This window comes from Biomphalaria glabrata, chromosome 7 (genome assembly GCF_947242115.1).
Source record: "Biomphalaria glabrata chromosome 7, xgBioGlab47.1, whole genome shotgun sequence".
NCBI classification, from domain to species: Eukaryota; Metazoa; Mollusca; class Gastropoda; family Planorbidae; genus Biomphalaria; species Biomphalaria glabrata.
In genome coordinates, this window is record NC_074717.1 from 44,006,543 (window position 1) to 44,028,213 (window position 21,671).

General features: G+C 37.0%; 2 protein-coding genes across 3 annotated transcripts; both read left to right on the forward strand.

Moving 5' to 3' along the window:
• The first annotated feature begins 2,664 nt into the window (after window positions 1-2,664).
• LOC106064890 (glioma pathogenesis-related protein 1-like) lies at window positions 2,665-9,963 on the forward strand. Its single transcript, XM_056034402.1, has 5 exons — window positions 2,665-2,763; window positions 6,207-6,358; window positions 7,239-7,371; window positions 9,220-9,326; window positions 9,847-9,963. Exons 1-5 carry the CDS (start codon window positions 2,691-2,693, stop codon window positions 9,961-9,963), a joined length of 582 nt encoding a protein of 193 aa, XP_055890377.1. The 5' UTR covers window positions 2,665-2,690.
• On the forward strand, window positions 9,200-20,575 carry LOC106062809 (glioma pathogenesis-related protein 1-like). Of its 2 annotated transcripts, none has more exons than XM_056035446.1 (9): window positions 9,200-9,326; window positions 9,847-9,956; window positions 10,358-10,392; window positions 11,410-11,606; window positions 14,432-14,564; window positions 16,383-16,486; window positions 18,391-18,500; window positions 18,823-18,857; window positions 20,467-20,575. In XM_056035446.1, the coding sequence occupies exons 4-9, from the start codon at window positions 11,493-11,495 to the stop codon at window positions 20,556-20,558; spliced, it is 588 nt and encodes a 195-aa protein (XP_055891421.1). In that variant the 5' UTR covers window positions 9,200-9,326; window positions 9,847-9,956; window positions 10,358-10,392; window positions 11,410-11,492; the 3' UTR covers window positions 20,559-20,575. The 2 variants fall into 2 exon arrangements, with proteins under 2 accessions (XP_055891421.1, XP_055891420.1); XM_056035445.1 differs by having other exon boundaries at window positions 11,452-11,606.
• The last annotated feature ends 1,096 nt before the right edge of the window (window positions 20,576-21,671 follow it).

Below are 21,671 nucleotides of genomic sequence, written 5' to 3' on the forward strand. Positions count from 1 at the left end.
GCTGGTTATCATGTTGCACAAAAAGGTAAAGATACGTTCAAATTTTCCTGGTAGTCTCTAAATTCAGAATCCACTTTTAGTTTCTTCGGCTCTACCATTTCATAAACGTACACATGTTCAATGTCATGGTACCAGTCCATCAGAGAAAAGTAGGGGCTCCAACTTAGATAAAGCAACATTTTTCAACCTTTCGGTTTTTGTTTGGGATGGAAAGGGAATTTTTTTTCAATTTGTACCGGTGTTTCGGCGGGCCGGATGAAACCACGCCGCGGGCCGGATCTGGCCCGCGGGTCGTATTTTGGGCATCATTGGGCCAAACAATTGAAGTAAGTCGACGCTGAAACCGCATGTCGAACAAGAAGCTTAATAAAAACGAAAGGAACCGTCGAATGTCGTCAAGCTAAATCTCTACATTTATAGAAGCTCCTTATCTCAAAGCCGTCAAAAATAGTCTGTTTACATTGGTTGATATTTTGCTATTCTTCCTCAAATACTTAGTTGAAAAACTGACATGAAATCCTCGTATTGATGGAAAAAAAAATCAAACAAAGCATTATGATTTATTAAAAGAATATAAAACTAAGATGTTATTCAACCTTGCTTAGGCCAATAATAGAATATTAAAAATAGAATATAAAAAATCAAACAAAGCATTAGGGTTTATTAGGATAGGATTCCATAAATCAAATAAGAACATAAAACTAAAATGTTATTTAACCCTGGTTAGGCCAATAATAGAATATGCATCCTCTGTTTGGGACCCCTCAAATCAAGAAAACAATAAGAAACTGGAACAGACACAAAATAGAGCAGTGAGATTCATAACGAATGAATATTCATATTTGACTAGAGTAACACCTTTAGTAAAATCAATAAATTTAGAAAGCCTTCAGGATAGAAGACTCAAAAGTAAAGTAGCAATTATACATAAAACACTGAACCATAATCTTCAAATACAAAAACAAAATTTAATAAAATACTCTGAAAGACACAAAGATAAAGGCACATTCCTCGTCCCATATGCTAGGACAAATTTGTACAAATACTCCTTCTTCCCTAGTGCTATTAGAGCATGGAATGGGTTGCCTGAGCTAGCCAGGAAAACGAGTGACTTAGCAGAATTTAGGTCATTTCTTAATATGTATGACTAAATGCATAACGCGTAGGACGTAATCATCTTCCTTTTTTGAAGTAACGTCTGTATTATAGAGGATAAGATAAGAAATACAAGTCTAGTTTTTACTAGTCGCGTCATTGTCTCTAAGTCGAAACTTCCCTTTCTACGAAACAAATAACTAATTTCTAATCGTGCCATAACACCGCATCAGACTCGATCAGTCGGTACTTGATCAGCTGGGTACGTTAATGGACCTAAGCAGCATCATAGAAAACAATTCTGGGGAGGGGGGGGCTGTCATGACATAACATGCCAACTAGGAAATGCACGAATAATTGTTAATCTTACGGCCTATTCGGACAATCTAAGCTACTGGTATCAGCCTGCCATTGAGAGAAGTTCTAAACAAGGCAAAAAAAAAAAAAGGGAGGAATGGAGGAAGACGGTCGACAAATCTTGCCTGGTGCCCCAACGGTCCAACAGACACAAACTAAATGAAACCTAAATTTTGCTCAGCGGAATTGGCTAAGATCAATTTAAAGAGATCCGGTCACAAAACAAAGAAATCCTCTCCCTAACAGGCGCTCGACAACGTAATGAGGTTGAGACCGAGCGTCACATGAGGGTTGTAAAACATGTCCTCAAGGAAAATGAATCGCGGGAACCTTGGAGGTCAGATAAAAGGAAAAAAAGCATCCAGGGACGTCCTCGTGTAACATTTCACCGCAACTTCATGAAGCAGCTGAGGGCAGTGGACACTAGTTGGGGAAAGACATTGCTGGAGACAGCTTGGCGCCTAAAGCGACGATCAGAGATCTAAGCATGTATATAAGTAATAAATACTAATGTAGCGGAACGCAGGCAAGGCTACATATATAAACAAGTATTATATACAAATTTTCTAATGAGAGAAAATGGTGAATGTAAAAAAAAAATTGACAGTCCTGACAAGGTTACGAACCTAATAAAGCTAATGCCAGGCATTCATTTCATTTCCATGTGATGATCAATAGTCGCTTCGCGACTGAAGGAGGCCATATATTGGTTATTAATTATTTTGTTTGATATTGAGTAAGGTAAATAACTTCTACAATATTGAGAGATATTGTCGTACGTGCGGAGTTCTTCCCCTTAGATAAGCTTTGTTTTTTTTTTGTTTTTTAAAGGATTTTAATATTTCGTTTGTGTTCCTTTCCTTTTCTTTTCTTCGTGTTGCTCAAAAAGCCATTACAAGTCAATCTTTAAGTTTTAACAGGATACAAGACTCAATAATGTCAACAGTGTTATCGTCTGCATAGTATGAGGGACCTCGGTGTTGCACTATTATTGATGACATCAAACTGCTTGATGTTAATTAAAGCTGTGCTGCTTTATTGTTATTAAATGACTCAGACAGATTGGTTTTCAAGACTAGATCATTATCGAAGCACAATAAATCGATTCCAATCAATTGTTTGAGCCACGCCCTTTTTTAAAAATTCTGATTGACAGACAGGGGAATAGCCTATATATAGTTAGCCATAAATTGAATTCTATAAAGGAGTATTCTCAGTTATATACTAACAAGGGGAGAATGACTGCATTTAAAATTTTGTTCTTTTTACTGGTTATCTGTTTGTGCGGATTTAATACCAGTAATTGTCTCGGTAAGTTAAAGTAGATATGGTTCAAATCTATGTAACATTCTGCGGTGTTCTACATTGCTCAAGATATTTTATAAAAACATAAATATAAATCTCTATTGCTACACTGTTACTATTTTTTTAAACACTACCTCTATTCAAGCTATTCCTACATGGAACTTAGGTAGAGGAACCTGGATCCAACATAAATATACAACTACCTTGTTGGTCACATGGGTAAAACTGTAGTTTCATCGTTATAATTTTTCAAAGTAAAAATAAATAAATAAATGTCAATGTGGTTTGACTGGACTTAGAAAGAAAAACATGGCGTAGTCAGCTATAGTGTACAGAAATTATACTATAACGGTAAATTTAAAGTTGATTGAATTTCGTTGAAATCTAAGATTTACTAACATTTTTTTTACAAAAATCTAATATAGATAACATCTATGTGAGCAGCCGAACATTCCGTGCACACATAGGTCTCACCAGCCACATTAGGAGGCACAAAACCCCCAGTGCAAAGCCTTCATCCCTCTTGATAACAAAAGTGGTCAACAGCGAACTATGATGGACGAACTATATACATGTACATTAATTTATGTATCTATGGTAATATAGCATGCAGCTGTTTTAGAAAAAGATAAAAATGTAAGAGAGATTGTATTAACATAGAAAGATATAAAATATCGATATATCTATATCTATGTCTATCTATCTAAGACTAAGACTAAGACTAAGACTGCTTTATTGATCCTTACGGAAATTTGTTGTGATTACAAGGACTCTTTTCTCATCTATCTATCTATCTATCTATCTATCTATCTATCTATCTATCTATCTATCTATCTATCTGTCATACTAACTAATACATTTACAAAAGCAAAGTTTATTTTGTTATCAAGAGAAAAAACAAATGTAGTATATTGTATACATATAAGTTAAACATTGTTTAAAACACCAGGTAATTAGTAGCTGACCTGAAACTATTTGATTAGAAGCCCGTGGAACTAATACTTACATTTATTAATGGGATATTTCACGTTCATCTTAATTTAGACGCGCCAGAAAATGGCTCCATATATCTACTTGAATAATGAACAACAATGTAGCTACCTATATCACCGACTCATTTTCTTGTGGCTTTTTGTTCAATATTCCCATCAATCCTACAATCTCTAGGCGTAGTTTTACAATTTTTCATTCGCTGTTCAAATCAATGATGCAATGATATTGATCTTTTTTTTTTTAAAGAACTGGTTTGATCCTATTGTTAGACAAGACTTGCTGTCAAAATCATCATTCAAGATGCAGAAGTAATAAAATTACAAAGAAAGCTAGATGAACATCTTAGAGTAATAAATCTGCCAGTCTCCTCATTTTAGGCTTAGAATATATATATTATATTTCTTAAGACAAAAATGTTTATTTTTTAAGGTTATCGTAGTACAGATTCTCATTTGTTTTTTTTACTCACATAAAAAAAGAAATAAAAGAACAATTTCACAAAATGCACCCAGGAGGTTTCGAACCATATACCTTAGGCTCTAAAACAAAATGTTCAACGTAATTACCACAGGAACAATGTTGATATTACAAATTAAGGTTATATAAACATACTTCCAGAAAAAAATGTTTTCTTTATAAGAGATAAATCTACAAAATTTTTCTATACTTTTTTACAAAATACTACTTCAATATTTCTTCAAAATGCAGAAATGTATAAAAATTAAATCATTAGATTTGATATAAAACAGTTTAGTAAAATAAAAGTTAATGTTTTATGTAGCTAACCTTTAAACTTAAAAAACTACTAATTTTTAATATAAATTAAAAATAGATGACATCTTTTTGCAACAGTTATCAGCCTTTGACGATGACCTTTCGGTACATTATTTTCGTAGTACAATGATATAGAGAACTCTATGGACATTTTAAATAGCAAAATTTTGCATTTTTTGTCCAAATAAATTTTTATTTCAAGTGCGTAGAAAAAATATCATAACATACATAAATTCTATTTTAACATTACATATTATAAAAATTTTAACAAACAAAATATATTTTATTTATCTATTTAAAACACAATAATAAAAAAATTAAACTTGTACTGTTTGAATAATAACCAATTTTTTATTGAATACTTTTATTATAAACTAATGAAAAAATTGTCTGTCTAGGGTACGGATGCTACTTGTAAAAAAAGTGAAACGGCTTATAACAATTTTAACGTGAACTGTTGTGTAAGCTGCAAACTTACAGTAGTGTCTTATGCTTTGATTGGAAAGGCAATCCCTTCAGTACTGAATAACCATGTATATTTCTTGGAATCTTTGGGCTTCTATAGGAAACAATGACAGATCCTTCCGAAAGAATCCCAATAACTTCGTTCGTCTACAACAATGGACAACCCAGTGATGGTCAAGCTTGGACAGTTTATGAACAATTTTAACGTGAACTGTTGTGTAAACCGTAAAACCTTTGTTAGTGTCTCATGTGTTGTGGCTATGTAATCACTTCAGTACTGAAAAAAAAAACACTATTTGTCACCATCTTGTATACGTGGACAGGGAAAATACAATACATAGCCAAAGAAGCTTGTCAAAAACGCATCCTTTCCAGTCAGTGGCGTAGAAACATGCTTATAGTTCGACAGTTACGCAAAGCAGAGATTATACCCTGCATTAGGAACGCCCTTGCGAAAGGGCCACTACTTTGGCAAGCTGAAAGTTGATAGGCATAGCAAAGGTGACTCCTGAAAACGTTTAAAGACCATAGATGCAGGCAGCTTACAATCAAGGCAGTTGGAGATGCCTTTTAAAATTAAACCTTGATACCATCTTACAAAGTATTACTTCAATATTTCTTCGAAATGCAAATATTTTCAAAAATTAAAACATTTTTCTTAATTAAGCATAGCCTACAATAGAAAGAAGTATTCATTGAGACAAAAAAAAAATTCATTAGCTTCATAAAGAGGATTCTTTTTCATCTCGTATATGTTATGTGTTCTTTGAAATTTTTTCTATTTTGACCAAAACATAAGAGGAGTACTTGAGACTACCCAAGCAGTTTGGTAAGAAACACACCTGCTGGTCAACATGGCGAACCACCCGCTGGTCAGAGGAAGACCAATTGTAATAGAAGGCCTGAACACTGACCTGCGACGTCGCAGCCTGTGGGCAGTTTAGACCAATAGCTCGCAGTTCGGTAAGAAACACACCTGCTGGTCAACATGGCGAACCACCCGCTGGTCAGAGCAAGACCAATCGTAATAGAAGGCTTGAACACTGACCTGCGACGTCGCAGCCTGTGGGCAGTTTAGACCAATAGCTCGTTGCCGTGTTCAAGCCCTCTATACCGATTGGGCTTATGATTGAGTCGTAACATACGACAAAAACACATGCAGGTCCAAGTGGCGACTCACTAAAGGCGAAAAATAAACTTTCTTTTCTGTATGTCAGATGCTGTTAAGTCCCTAATTCTGACTCACCGTGACATGGTGAAGAGGGCAGTGACAGACAAGTCAGGGTTCACCACCGAGGAGGCTACGGGAATAGTGGATCGGCACAACGAATTGAGAACCTCTGAACAAAGTTCCGACATGTTGAACATCGTAAGCTAGTTTGTGTGTTTTGATGTCTGTGATTGTCAATGACTGTGTGTGTATGCATTTTGTGTATTTAGGTCTGTGTGTGTCTATGCATGTGTGTGCTTATGTCTGTATTTGTGTGTCAGTAACTGCGTGTCTGTGTGTATGTCAATGACTGTTTGTATGCATTTGTGTGTTTATATCCGTGTGCGTGTGTGTGAATTACTCCCTATGTATGCATGTGTGTATTTGTGTGTGTGTGTTTGTGGGTAAATGGCTATGTGAGTATGTATGAGTGTGTTTATGTCTGCGTGTGTGTGTGTGTGTGTATGACTGCCTATATGCATGTGTGTAGATGATTTCATTAATATTAACAATATATATAAACACAAATATGAAACTAAATTATTTACAATTACAAACACGACGATGCGCACAGCCCCCTTTCTCCTTCTCTTCCTGTTCTCTCTATCTGCCCAACTCTTCTTGTTCTCTCTATCTGCCCGTCTCTTCTTGTTCTCTCTATCTGCCCGTCTCTTCTTGTTCTCTCTATCTCTCCTTCTCTACTTGTTCTCTCTATCTCTCCTTCTCTTCTTATTCTATCTCTCCTTCTCTTCTTATTCTCTCTATCTGCCCATCTCTTCTTGTTCTCTCTATCTGCCCATCTCTTCTTATTCTCTCTATCTCTCCATCTCTTCTTGTTCTCTCTATCTCCCCTTCTCTTCTTATTCTCTCTATCACCCCTTCTTTCTCTTACAAACAATACATACAACGCTTGAATATTGACCAATTTTCTGTATATAGAGCGTAGTCTGAAGCCTTAGTAAATCCTTTCCGTTGTAAGACTTGTAACTTTATAAATCAATCACCACAAAGATAACTCGAAACTTTTTTCCCTGCACAGACCTGGAACTCAGCTCTAGAGACCAACGCTCAAACACACGCAGCTAAATGTAACTTCACACACAGCACTGGAGAGTTCAGGTCAAATGTGGGAGGATTTTCTTACGCTGGAGAGAATATTTACGCATCATCAGGTGAGACTATTGTGTTGTTTGTTTGTTTTACGCTTACTTTGCTCAGTATGCGGATGTACTAACTCTAATGCATGCGTTGTGAATGTGGAAATATACAGTGACTTGAATCGAAACCAATAGCTATAGAAGGCCTGAACACTGACCTGCAACGTCACAAACTATGGGCAGTTTAGACCAATAACCCGTTGCCACGTCACTAGGTCAGTATTGAGGCCTTCCAAAATGAATTGCTTCGCTAGAATGCAGTATTAAGTCTTGTGGACACAGACACTGTGAGTACAATGCCTTATTAGGCACCTATGGTCAGACACAATGATGTCACGTGGTGTATGAGTCAAATTTTAACAGTGCAATGTAAACAGGATATTTTTTTTTGGTTGTTTTTTTACAAAGCTTAGGCCTATATCAACTATGGTACAAAATCTTGCATACGTTATTGCTCCCATTTTCCTTTCTCGGATCAAGTTGAAACACTGTACAGTTCTTCATTGTCAAATACAGGAAAAAAAAAACAGATATTAGTTAATTAATTAGTGCTAATCATTTTTTTTACATAAAAAGGAGATAAATCTTGCAGTACTGAGAGACATTGCTATAAATGTGGTGTACGCCACCAACCGCAGCGTATTACCACCGTGCGGATCGGCGTGGCGGAGGAGGTGGGTAGGCAGACACTTTCTTGCAGATGTGATGCCAGTGGTTCATCAGAGTTAATTTCTTAAAATACCAAAAACATTGTAATCATTGACGACCAGTGGCGTAGCTAGGTTGGGGGGAGGGTCTTCAAAATGTAAAGGGCCCCCGTTGGAGGGGGGGTCCCTAACGAGTGTCCGAAATTTGTTTTTGCAATAACATTTTGCCATTTTCTCATGTCATGATGTCAAATATCAAAATGCAGGGGCCTCTAGAGAGGTCAAGCTCCTTGAGACCCCCAAATCCCAGTCAACGCCACTGTTGACGAGTATGTAATATTAAGTATGTTTTGTCCCAAATAGTAGCCACATCACCTTCCTAAGTAACAGTGGTCAGTGACTAGACTATGTCATACATACATGACAGTCAAGTAATGAAATGAGTCTACAACGCAATGACTGACAGTAACATAAAAAAGAAAAGTAAAGTATCCCTTTCAGACGTTGCGATTTATAAGGCATGTGATGTTAAGGTCATCTGTTTTTTGACCAACGGTTAACGAGCAGGGTGTCATGTGAACAGCACAAAAACCAACCGCCTTGACTTTCCCTAACTTAAGTCAGGTTCCCATTTGAGTTGAGTGGACTCGGGGGTCGCCCAAAAGATCACGAAACTAAAACCCCACCGAGATTCGAACCCAGAACCACAGGTTCGGAAGCCAGGTGCTTAACCAGTCAGCCACAGCTCCCCCCGACAGTAACATAATAGAATTTAAAGCGGCACTCGTGCTGTTTGACACGAAGCAGATGTACCGCAAAGAGAAGAAAATGTTATTGATGGTTTCTTGATCGTCTGGTAATGTTTGTAAAATGTTTTACATGTTTCGGATGTTCCTTCAGAGTTGAAGATAATTTACTTCCTAGTCCAAACCTCCCGCATGACGACGTTGAGTGGGCAGCGGGCAGAGTTTGAACCCGAGACCATCAATAAGTCCGAACGACAGTCCAGCGCGCAAACCACACGACCAGGCAGCCATGGACTTTCGCTCGATGGTTACGATGTTCCCTGGTTCGAACCCCGACCACCGCCACCAACCGCAATCCCCGTCGTGTTGAGGGAGGTTTGAGCTAGGATGTAAAGATGTTAGAATCTGAAGGAACATTCCTAATGTGTCAAACAAATCACATGCATTCAAAGAGACCTCTTCTCCTACAGGGACTTCTTTAAATGTGACAATTATAGTGGACTACTGGTACTCTGAGAAATCCGACTACAATTACGACACCAATACCTGTACTAAAGTCTGTGGCCATTATACTCAAGTAAGTCTTGACCTTTGACACGCTGACTTTTCAAACTTTTAAGAAGTCTTTATATTTAGGTAAAGTTTCAGAGTATGGACGCTCCGGACAAAAAAGCCATTTAATTGTTTTAATTTGTTGACAAATTTCATTTTGATTGGTTTTTTTTTAACTCCTTAGAATCGAGTACTATCTCAGTGAAATGACCAAGCTGGAATCTAAATATTGAAAACGGAGCAGATATTATTAGTATTATTAGTAAAAGTTAAGTATCTCTTTCAGACATTGCGATCTATAGAGCCGATGCTGTAAAGGTCATCTGTATCTATGGTCGAAGGTTAACGAAGGTGTCATGTGTCCAGCACAGCGACCAACCGCTTTACTATCTCCAACTAATGTCAGGTACTCATAACGGGTCGCGACCCACATGTTGAGAACCGCTGGAGTAGATGATTTCAAGCGAGGAAGTTTAACAAAGTCCCTAGTCGTTTCTACCTCACTATACACTTTCTCTAATATTCCATCACTGTGTCTCTTACAGGTTGTTTGGGCCAACTCTACGGCTATCGGTTGTGGAGTCCAGTTCTGTCCAGTACTGGACAGTTCGTCAATGAACAACAGTTACTTTGTCGTCTGCCAGTATGGACCAGGGTACTGACCAGTCTTTGTATACAAATAGTCACATAAATATGCTTACCAAGTAGTGGCCTAAATTATGTAACAAAATTTAACAAAAATCTCACTCATGTAGTGTTTTAGTCGAATGATGCTATATCTACGGCCCGCGGGCCACATCCTGTGGTGTTACTCGGCCCTTCAAAACTTTGCACGCTATTAACGTCGCAGAAACTTGGTTCCATCTCTGTCCACTATTATATGGCCCCAGTGCAAACAAAAATTTTGAGCAACACTAAATTAATCATTAATAATTAGTATCTTTTTACAAAGCTTTTTAAAAGTATTTTTAAGTGTTTTTTTTCTTTTGTTGATTAATCCAATTGTGCACACGTTTTGCTTCAAGATCTATTTATATTTATTATGCACTTTTACAGAGGTAATGTTAACAATCAGTGACCGTATACAAAAGGTAAAGTATATTTAATATATTGTAAATTAATCTGTAATCAAAATTTTATCATTTTGAAAAACAAAAGAATGTGAAGCAGTGGCGTAGCAACCATGGCGCGAAAGGGTTCAATTTAACCCGGGCGCAAAACCATTTAGGGCCCACAGCCCTTGACGTAACCCTCATGGCAAGTGAAGGTTTCAATGCGTCTGGGCTCGTGACCGATTGGGGCCCACATGACCCTTTAGGGATGACATTTTGTACTTGTATACAAGCCAGTTTAAAACTACTACTAGAATGTCTTTTGGTAAATATACAGACTACTCGATTATTTGTCACCTCCAAATTTGTTTTATTTGGTTTGGGGGGGGGGGGTAGCCTACCAACATATAATATTCTTGAACCCAGCCTACCAACATATAATATTCTTGAACCCAGCCTACCAACATATAATATTCTTGAACCCAGCCTACCAACATATAATATTCTTGAACCCAGCCTACCAACATATAATATTTTTGAACCCAGCCTACCGGCATATAATATTCTTGAACCCGGATCCACAGGTACCTTGCTACGCCACTTCTTCTTCTTCTTCTTCCTCGTTCTCATTGTTATGTTGGAGTGTTCATATGACTAGACCAATACATGAGATGAACTGCGCAGTGGTTTCCAAATCAGGGAGCTCTCCATATAGTTTTCTTTCTATTGGTGTGATTTGGGGCCAATGTCTTATACGGGCCTCTTGGTAAAGAGAGCAGTTTTGGAGGGCGTGGTCGGCATTTTCTGGTGATACTCCACATGGGCAGATTTCACTGGTTACAATTTTGAGCTTCCGGTACATGTGTTGCTACGCCACTGATCTGAAGTGTTTTTTTAAGTATTTTATTAATGAACTTAATATAACTTAATGTGAGACAATTTTAAAAAAACGAAAAAACGAAACATACTAAACAGAATGATGAATATTCCCGCCAAAAATGTATTCTGTTAACCCTTAAATCCTTTTTTATTTTAAAATTAGTGTTATTTACTTAGCTTCGACTACTGCTAGTAATGCTACTGTGACTACTGCCTCAGGTGCACTAACAGACGCTACCACTACAACTACCTCTGCTACTATGGTCACTGCGGCCACCGCCAAATCTGGCTTCAACGCAACGGAAGTGAGTGGAATAGTGAGCCGACACAACAAGTTAAGGGCTGACGAACCAAGTACCGACATGTTAAACATGGTACGTCACAGGTTATGGGCGAGGGGGGGGGGGGTTATGCAGTGTGCATGTTTGTGTTTCTATGGTGACGGTGGGAAGACGATAGCGATTGGTTTCTTATCTTATCTTATATAATACAGACGTTACTTCAAAAAAGAAGATGATTACGTCCTACGCGTCATGCATTTAGTCAAGCATATTAACCAATGACTTAAATTCTGCCAAGTCACTGGTTTTCCTGGCTAGCTCAGGCAACCCATTCCATGCTCTAATAGCACTAGGGAAGAAGGAGTATTTGTACAAAATTGTCCTAGCATATGGGACGAGGAATGTGCCTTTAAGCATATGGGACGAGGAATGTGTTTCGATTAATGCAACATAGGTGGCATTGTCGTCATTTGGTCTAATTTATTAGAGACAACTTCAGACACAATATTTTTTGATGAAATGCACTCTCCCCCCCCCCCCCCAATGTTATTGAACGTGTGTGTTTGTGTTTAAATGGTGACCGTGGGAAGAAGTTAGCGATTGGTTCTGAATGATGCAAGATTGGTGGCATTGTCGTCAGCGGTCTTAGTGAGGACAGACGACTTCAGAACGTGAGACTGAAGGGTTGTGTTAGTGTGGTAAGTAAGATTTCGTTTTAAAAATATTTTTAAAAAATAATAGACTAGTACATTTATTTTATCTCATAACATTTTATATTTTGTCTATATTCTAAATAAAGTTATATTTAGTATTGTTCACAAGGAAGTTATTCAAGTTATTTGAAGTTTTAATTAGTTAAAACATATTACGCCTACAGCGATTTAGTTGTCTACCAGCAGTTTGGTGCTACAAGTCAACGACAGATAACAACATCGGGGGGGGGACGTCTTGGTTAAGTAATAACCAAACATTTGGGCGGAAGGGGGGATTAAACTTCTCAGGAACTGTAATTCACTTGAAATCTCTTATTTCAAAAGAGAATAGGACGGGAGCTTGGCTGACTGGGGACGCATGGCACTAGGGTCTGAATAGTCCTATTTTTAGTGGTTTATAGAACGAAAAAAAAAGAACGCATTGCTAGGGATAAACAGAGGGACTGAATCGTCGACCCCCACCCCCCCCCCCCTTTTCTATTTCTAAAGACATTATCATCGTCTCATCACTCTAGGTATTAAGACAATATCCTTAAGACATATAAGTAAAGTGTACAGGATATGATGCGGTATTACTTGTACGAAAGTTTAGACAGTAATCTCGTGTGAAAGACTATGTTCCTATAGTTGGTTAGAGAGTTTCAAATTGCACCATTTATTTCAGGTGGTCTCTTGAATAAATTTTGTATTTTTAAAATAGTTTTTCATTAACTCTTTCTCTCCGTTATTATTTTTCCACGTTTCGAAGGAATTCTTCATTTTACTCATTACTATCTCACTCCCCTGTTATGATTAAGCCCCAATAGCTTTGTTGTTTGATGTCAGAAAATGTTGTATTTGGTATAGCATTAAAGGGAAATGCATGCTCTGTTTACATAACACAAAATCAAGTTTATAAAATTAAACATTAATTTTACTCAATGATGTCAAATCAACGATGGTATCGTCGATTCGGAGAGAAAGAGTTAAACGTGACTGGAACACAAGATGGCACTCAAACAATACTACAATGAAGAGGGGGAAAATCAGATATAAAAAAAAAAATAAGATCAATAGATGAATTTAAAAAATTCTACAATCAATACCTGTACAAAGGCTGAACAATTACCTCCCATCGGGAGTGTCCATTTATAGCACGTCGACCGCGAACTTGGTGTTTGAATATCAGCACCGTTTTATAATGTAGAAACCACGATGCCCTGAATGCAAACAAAACAAAATCAATGCTCTACGAAATTGGACTGCTGTCTAAGACTTAATGCTGTCACCCTGACATGTGACATACTTTTGGTCCATAGGTAATGGCAAATACATAATTTAGTACAAGGCATTCATTATTTGACTTTGAGCAGAACAAGTAGATAATACTAGCCTTACTTAAGGACCAGGTTAATAAAATATGGGTATACAAATTTACTAATGCATGACAAAAAAGACCCAAAAAAAAAATATTTTTTTCTCTTGCATAACAAGTTTCTATTAAGTCGTGATCCATGTCAGGGCGAATTTAAGGTTGTGAGCAGGATTTTTGTGAATGGAGGCCCTACGCTCTTTTAAGTGCAAAATGCATTAAATATAATTATGAATATCTCTAAAAGCATAATGTAAAATAATGTAATACAGATTTGTAAATTTTATCTCATTTCCTTCTCACGCGCTCTCTCTCTTTCTCTCGCTCTCTCTCTCTCTCTCTTCTTATCTTATCTTATATAATACAGACTCTCTCTCACTCTCTCTTTCTCTCACTCTCTCTTTCTCTCACTCTCTCTCTCTCTCTCTTTTTCTCGCTCTCTCTCTCTTTTTTTTTCTCGCTCTCTCTCTCTCTTTCTCTCGCTCTCTCTCTCTCTCCCATTCAGTATGCAACGCTTAACTGTTGCTGACGGCCGTTGACTTGTAGCACCAAACTTCTGGTAGACAACTACACCGCTGTAGGTTTATTATGTTTTAACTTTCAGTATACTCCTCACAATAAAAACACGTCTTTACGCTCTGGCTTCCTGGAGCCGCTTCTCTTGCATCATTCTACAAGACTAACATAACATTAAAGCTTTACCTACAACTAACTATAAATGCTACCTTTCCATATCACCTAGGACACACACACTCAAACACTCAATAACACTAATTCCGGCTCTAATTCACATTATGTTCAAACTTCGAAAGTTAATTTTTCGCTTTCAAAGTCACTGTTGTATTCTAACACAGACTTGGAATACAGCTCTAGAGAGCAATGCTCAGAGTCACGCCTCTAGATGTAACTTCTCACACAGCAGTGGAGCTAACAGAACAAATGTGGGAGAGTTTTCTTATGCTGGAGAGAATCTCTACGCCTCATCAGGTAAAATAAGTGGAATGGTTTTAAATGCTGTGATGACTTGTCTTCAGATGGCTGCAAGAATAAAATTACTCACTGAAAATCTAAAAGGAATTCTTTAAGGCATATGGTATAGTCAGTTTGTGGACAGTATGTTGTCAGTCAATATCTTGTCAGTGTATTGTCAGTATGTTGTCAATATCTTGTCTGTGTGTTGTCAGTATGTTGTCAATATCTTGTCAGTATCTACTTTCTGTGTTGACAGTATGTGTCAGTATGTTATCAATATCTTGTCTGTGTGTTGTCAGTATGTTGTCAGTATTTTGACAGTGTGTTGTTATTAGGTTGTCAGCTTGTTGTCAGTATGGTGTCAGCTTGTTGTCAGTATGTTTGAAAGAACAGAGTTTACATGTGAACTCTTGCTCTACTCTACATCAGATGCTTGCCAATAGTTACATCTACAATCTGTGGCCCGTGTGTATTTCTTCAGTGTCATGTCACCTCATTTGGCTTTGGTATTAAATCCTCTAGCGGTCTAGCCTTTTAACCGTAGCCCTAAGGCGATCCGACTTTGTGCTTCCGAATCTGAATCTGTGTTCTACTTATCTTCTAAGCAGGGCCGGTCCTAGCGATTGCGGGACCCTATGCGAAACTAATTGCGCGGGGTCTAGTCTGGGTGGGAATAAGGATAATAAGTGAAAATTAAGATTTTGTATTGGAAAATAAATTCGGCTTTGCATTTTATTCATTCTTTTCTAAGTACAAAATTGCGATCAAGTTAATTTTACTTTACCAATCTTGCAACCTATGACATATTTATAAGCCAGTGACAATAAAAGTGAATACGTATTGGAACTTCCGGTTAAGGGGAAAATTCGTCCGATTTTTTACATTTTATTACATGAAAGCTGACAATTTCCTTTTTTTTATCGCGCTTAGGAATGGCGTTTCCCGTAATGAATGACACACACAAATGGTAATTTTGTCTATTTTTATGAGTTTTCAAGAAATTTTAATAAGTGCAGGTTATTTCTAGGAATTTTTCGTATATATTTTGCAATTAATAATTACACATAAAATTAGCGCGGGGCCCACTGCGACCGCATAGGTTGCAGTGGCCTAAGACCGGCCCTGCTTCTAAGCTTATCTGTACAAAATATAGCTTAACTATAACGAGGCGGTCATTGAACTGTAAAAGCTACGTCTTGAGATTTATATGTGATTATAAAAAGAGAGGAAACGCGGAGAGATTGGTACGCTTGATACGACTTCACATTCGCTAGGTGTAAGCCGTGAACAGCTAGTGTCTCGAAGTAGACATATACCATCTCTTGGGTGAGGCCTCGAGGTAGTTAGTGACTTGACAACTTTTGCCATTTATGATTTTTCCGAGGTGCCCTCGTCCACTCTGATAGGAAATATTAAGAGTAAGCAAAGTTTCCCTTTCAGACCTTGCGATCTATAGGGCAAATGATGTTAAGGTCATCTGTTTTATTTGGCCAACGGTTAACGAAGAGGGTGTCATGTGGCCAGCACAACGACCAACCGCCTTTACTTTCCTTAACTAAAGTAAGGTACCCATTAGAGCTGGGTGCGCCCTAAAAAATCCCGGTATTCAAAATCTAAACGTTCACTAAGATTCGAACCCAGGACCCCAGATTCGGAAGCCAATCGCTTAACCGCTCAGCCACCGCGTCCGTGACAGGAAAAACTTTAGGTCTGAGTCTTGGCCTTTTACATCGTTTTATTGCACTGTTGTGTCTGTTGTCAATAGACTAATAAATAAATAAACAGTGAAGCTCCTTCAACCATGAATGACAAAAAAAAAATGTTTTTCAACAGGAACTTTGAACGTGAATAGTTTTGTAGACAGTTGGTACTCTGAGAAGTCTCAATACAATTATGATGCCAACAGTTGTTCTGGGACGTGTGGCCATTACACACAGGTAAGACTAGAAACCTTATATTACCTGAAACAATTACAGTCAGACCTGGGGGCCAAACAATAAACAGGCTGAGACAATATATATATATATATATATATATATATATATATATATATATATATATATATATATATATATATATATATATGAGCCTGGAATGTTCTGCTATACACTGGGCAGGTTATTCCAGCTGGAGCTAATGTCATTGGCCTTGCTTTTTTTTCCTCTGACTTTTTTCTTCTGCCAGCGCTGTTCTCTTGTCCTCTGCGATTTGTGCGCCAGTTCTAAAAGCGCGACGCCTTGATGCTCTATCATGTGCTTCCCTATCCTAAGTGGCTGGGTCAATGCTGAAGACTTTTATAGAAGCCAGGAGGATCTCCATGAAGGGCTTTCTTTTGTCCAACCTGTGACCGCTTGTTCCTTTAATCGGACATACTGGTGCTGTTTAGGGATGCAGGAGTCTTCCATTTTGCAGATGTGGCCTGCCCATCACTGCTAGGACTGCATTTGGATTGTGTGGATACTGAAGTCCTTCAAAGAGCGGACCTACAAAGCTAAGACAATCATCATCATCGTCATCAAACTCCATTTGAGTGAGGGCTTGAGAGGCTTTAAATCCTCTCTTGCAAAAGCCCTGGACAGAAACCCTGCTGTTTTGCGTAGTGCGTATATGTCACAATACAGGTCGAGAATTTTTGGTTTCCCAGACCTGTCGAGGCGGAGATAAGCAAGTCTGGGGCAGTCAAAAAGAATATGAGGCACGGTTTCCTCTTCTTCCCCGCAGCGGTGGCACATTGAGTCAAAATTTGGCCATAGCCGCGAGAAATATGAGCCAACAGGACGGTGGCCTGTCCTGCACTGTGCTATAATATAATAAAACACCTATGTTACTCGGTACCCACTGCATTATTGCAGGGGTTCCATAGCGCTGCTTTCTGCTGTGTAAGGCCATGATGACTTGTGAAATAAGGTGCCTAGAAGAAAAGCTTACTGGGGTCGACGAAATCATGCAAATGATGATCACATCTGGAGAAATTTTCCCATTCCAATTGATATGTATGATTCACAAAATAAAAAATGTTTTGACCACTCCATAACAATGCCAACTAATCAATCAGCTTTTACTTGGCACCCCACCGTATTCTTAAAATAAAAAGAGAAAGGCAAAAAAAAGTGATATTGACAGCACCGCTGAAAAAAAGAATATCGCTTGACATTTTATCGCGCCTCGGCCATATCGGCCTGCGACACCTCCTGACGTCACTTGTATTACATAACAAGATTCAAGTCAAAGTGTATAGGAGTTAAAAAGTGAGTTTTATGTAAGCGCTTTCGAGAAAATAAAGATACAACTCAAGAGATTCTCAATGCAGACGAAATAAGTGTATGACTTGATAGAGTTAAAGTCACAATCATTTTTGAAAGACCATTCTCTATATCTTATTGATATTAAGTTTTCAAGCGTTGGATGTCTTGGTTTGTTTTGTTTGTTATTACTCCTTCACATTTTCATCATAGCCAGAAATCCAAATTTTTAATCATTTATTTTTGACAGCTTTTCCTTATCCTATCGAGCTGAAATTTGCACATATTCTCGTGCTTATGCTCATGCTACGTGACATATTTTATTTAAATTTCGGAAAATTAATGTCATTAATTATATAATTTAATTTTTTTTTTAATATACCATTATGGTGTGTGGGAATCAGGGAAACTAATAATTGTATTGTATTTTTCTTATTGCTGTGTATCAATAATATCCATTTCGCATATGGCCGCACTCATGCAAAAATGAGACAAATTATGACAAGAAAAATATAATTTTATAGTTTACAATAATATTTCAATAAGAAATAAGAAATGGATTTAAAATTCGTTTGTATATTGTTCCCCGTTCCCCTCAGGTTGTGTGGGCCAACTCAACGGCTATCGGTTGTGGAGTTCAGTTCTGTCCAGTACTGGCGAGCTCATCAATGAAGAACAGCTACTTTGTCGTCTGCCAGTATGGACCAGGGTACCGATCTGTTTTATCTTACTTTTAATACTTGCTTATATATAGAAATATAGCGCACATTAGTGTATGTTAACTAGAAACGCTACACTTAATAACCACAAACAATGCCAACGCTACAACACCAAATTCATACCTGAAATTTATTTACACAATTTGTTACAACACTTGAATGTCACATGGTGATATAACCTTCCCTCCTTTAGTCAAGGGGAATCAATCCAGATATCTATGCTGATTTCTTTCTATACGAATAACATTGCCGTTTTTTCCTTCTAATTATATACATTTTAATTCAAGTTATAAATTTATCATTTTTTACCAGAGGTAACATTGCTGGCAAAAGACCATACACAAAAGGTAATTCTATTACATTCATTATATTTTTTAAATGTGTACAATATTTCATTGATTTTTTTAAAGATTTATTTATTTTAGTTATTATAAAAGATACCATAAAGGATCTAAATTGACAATAAATGAAAACAAATGGTAAAACTAAACAAAGGAGCTATATCTAGAATTCAAAAGCAGGTCTATTGGGGGATGCGCAAAAAAAATAGTTTGGGGCTTTGGAAGACGGTTAACGAGGGTGTCGTGTTGCAAGTACAACGACCAACCGCCTTTACTTTTTTCCCAACTAATGATAGGTAACCATCACAAGGGCTTCCTCCTAAAAATCTCGAAGGCGAAAAACCCTGTCGTCACTGAGATTCAAACAGGAGACGCCTTAGCTCGGAAACCAAGCGCTCTACCATTGAGGCGATGTAATAATTAGCGTGAAAAATACGTGCAGGCTATGGGGAAAAGACAACTCACTGAGCCAGTGAAGCCCAACCTACCACCCGCGGGCTGAATCCGGGCCGGCCTTGCAAATTGCGTGGCCCCAATTTAATTGATGCTAGCAAGGTCCATCTTCTAATTCATTTTTACAATAACAACTATTCCTGTTAATTAGACCCTAATATCAACATTTATCGTGCAACGTGCATGGGAAGCAACTCAAACGTAATAGTCGCAAGTGGCTTAAATTAAAGTTGCGTCAATCGTATAATACACTAATATGTTAACCCTTTAAGTCCTACATCTTTAAAAGCCTGTGACAAGAGCCATGACTGATAGTGATAAGTTAAATGTAAATTGCGGGGCCTCTTGCTATGCGCGGGGCCAAATTTGGAGCAATCGGTCAAGACGGCCTAAGGCCGGCCTTGGTATCCAGTCATGTCAGTCATGTCAGTCATGTCAGTCATGCTGTGAGGTCCCGCTCTTAAGATTGATTATATAATCTAATGAAAATTGAAATTGAATATTGTTTACTGATTATATAATCTGATGAAAATTGAAATTGAATATTGTTTACTGATTATATAATCTAATGAAAATTGAAATTGAATATTGTTTACTGATTATATAATCTCATGAAAATTGAAATTGAATATTGTTTACTGATTATATAATCTGATGAAAATTGAAATTGAATATTGTTTACTGATTATATAATCTAATGAAAATTGAAATTGAATATTGTTTACTGATTATATAATCTGATGAAAATTGAAATTGAATATTGTTTACTGATTATATAATCTAATGAAAATTGAAATTGAATATTGTTTACTGATTATATAATCTGATGAAAATTGAAATTGAATATTGTTTACTGATTATATAATCTAATGAAAATTGAAATTGAATATTGTTTACTGATTATATAATCTAATGAAAATTGAAATTGAATATTGTTTACTGATTATATAATCTAATGAAAATTGAAATTGAATATTGTTTACTGATTATATAATCTAATGAAAATTGAAATTGAATATTGTTTACTGATTATATAATCTAATGAAAATTGAAATTGAATATTGTTTACTGATTATATAATCTAATGAAAATTGAAATTGAATATTGTTTACTGATTATATAATCCTAATGAAAATTGAAATTGAATATTGTTTCTTTTCAGCTTCGTCGTCTGGACTTTTCCCGCCAAATCTTTCTCTGACCTATACCAGTCTTGCACTTGTATGCTTCTTATATGTCAAAAGCAATCATTGATGAAAGAAGAGTTACATATGTTTATATTTTTATAACTTTAATGTTTGTAATGGACTTTATGTAAACATTCTCGATCTTAAACTAGGTTTCAATAATTCAAACCAAATTTAATATGGCCATCTCAGTATAAAAGTGAAATATTAATGTATCAAAATGTTCTTGAATTGATCGTTACTTAAAGAAACAAATGGAACAGCAGCAGAATTTTCAAGTGTAACTTGGGAAAGGGAGATAATCGTTTGTTTTTGTGGTTTTTTTTTTAAAGTTGTTTCTTCTTTTCTTGCTATGGAAACTTTGAGAAAAAGAATCACATGTGCATGTACCGCGCAGTGCATTGCAAACAATGATGAGATGTAAGTTTTTTGTTTTGTTTTAATGTTTTTTTTTTAAATTTGGAGAATGGTTTACGTGTTTATTATTGGAGACTATAAAAGGTGCATCGATTGGCTTCAAAACATGTTCAATGGTTTATTTAGAATTTGAGACAAAAGATGGTATCCTCTGCTGTAACGGATGCATGTGTAAGTCAGATGTAGTTGAAGTATTTCTAAAAGATGTTTAATTAGACTGAGTGCGTGCGTACCTTGTTGAGTGTATTACGACTGCGAGTTCGGGACATGAACATCACGCTACAAGTTTGAACAAGTACTAAACAGGAACACAGACTCAATGACCAAGTTGACTCTAGGTGAACTTCAAACAAACGTTTATTACAGAATGGGCCACAGTCTAGTCTGTCACTATAGAACGATGTTATCCCCTCAAGAGTCTAGCGGTAAATGATTAAAATAAAAGTCTATTGTAATCTCTAACCCAAAGTCTATGTCGTCACTTTAAAATGTATGCTCACCGTCTAATAAAGTGCGCAACCCAACAAACTAAACTAGCTATCTAACAGTGGACAATGTTACATTTTCCATAATTATAACAATAAGAAAAGCCTTATGAATGAAAATACTTATATCCAAAAGCAAGCTAATGACTGCCTGGTCGTGCGGTTTGCGCGCTGGACTGTCATTCAGATATATCGATGGTCCCGGGTTCAAACCCTGCTCGCTCCCAATCCCCCGTCATCCTGCGGGAGGTTTGGACTAGGAACTAAATTATCTTCAA

Bases quoted from the DNA above. Each gene is read 5' to 3' on its own strand.
- LOC106064890 (XM_056034402.1), top strand. From the start codon at position 2,691: ATGACTGCATTTAAAATTTTGTTCTTTTTACTGGTTATCTGTTTGTGC. The intron at 2,764-6,206 runs GTAAGTTAAAGT...TCTGTATGTCAG, and splicing joins TAATACCAGTAATTGTCTCG to ATGCTGTTAAGTCCCTAATT. The intron at 7,372-9,219 runs GTGAGACTATTG...CTTCTCCTACAG, and splicing joins GAATATTTACGCATCATCAG to GGACTTCTTTAAATGTGACA.
- LOC106062809 (XM_056035446.1), top strand. From the start codon at position 11,493: ATGGTCACTGCGGCCACCGCCAAATCTGGCTTCAACGCAACGGAAGTG. The intron at 11,607-14,431 runs GTACGTCACAGG...ATTCTAACACAG, and splicing joins GTACCGACATGTTAAACATG to ACTTGGAATACAGCTCTAGA. The intron at 18,501-18,822 runs GTACCGATCTGT...ATTTTTTACCAG, and splicing joins GTCTGCCAGTATGGACCAGG to AGGTAACATTGCTGGCAAAA.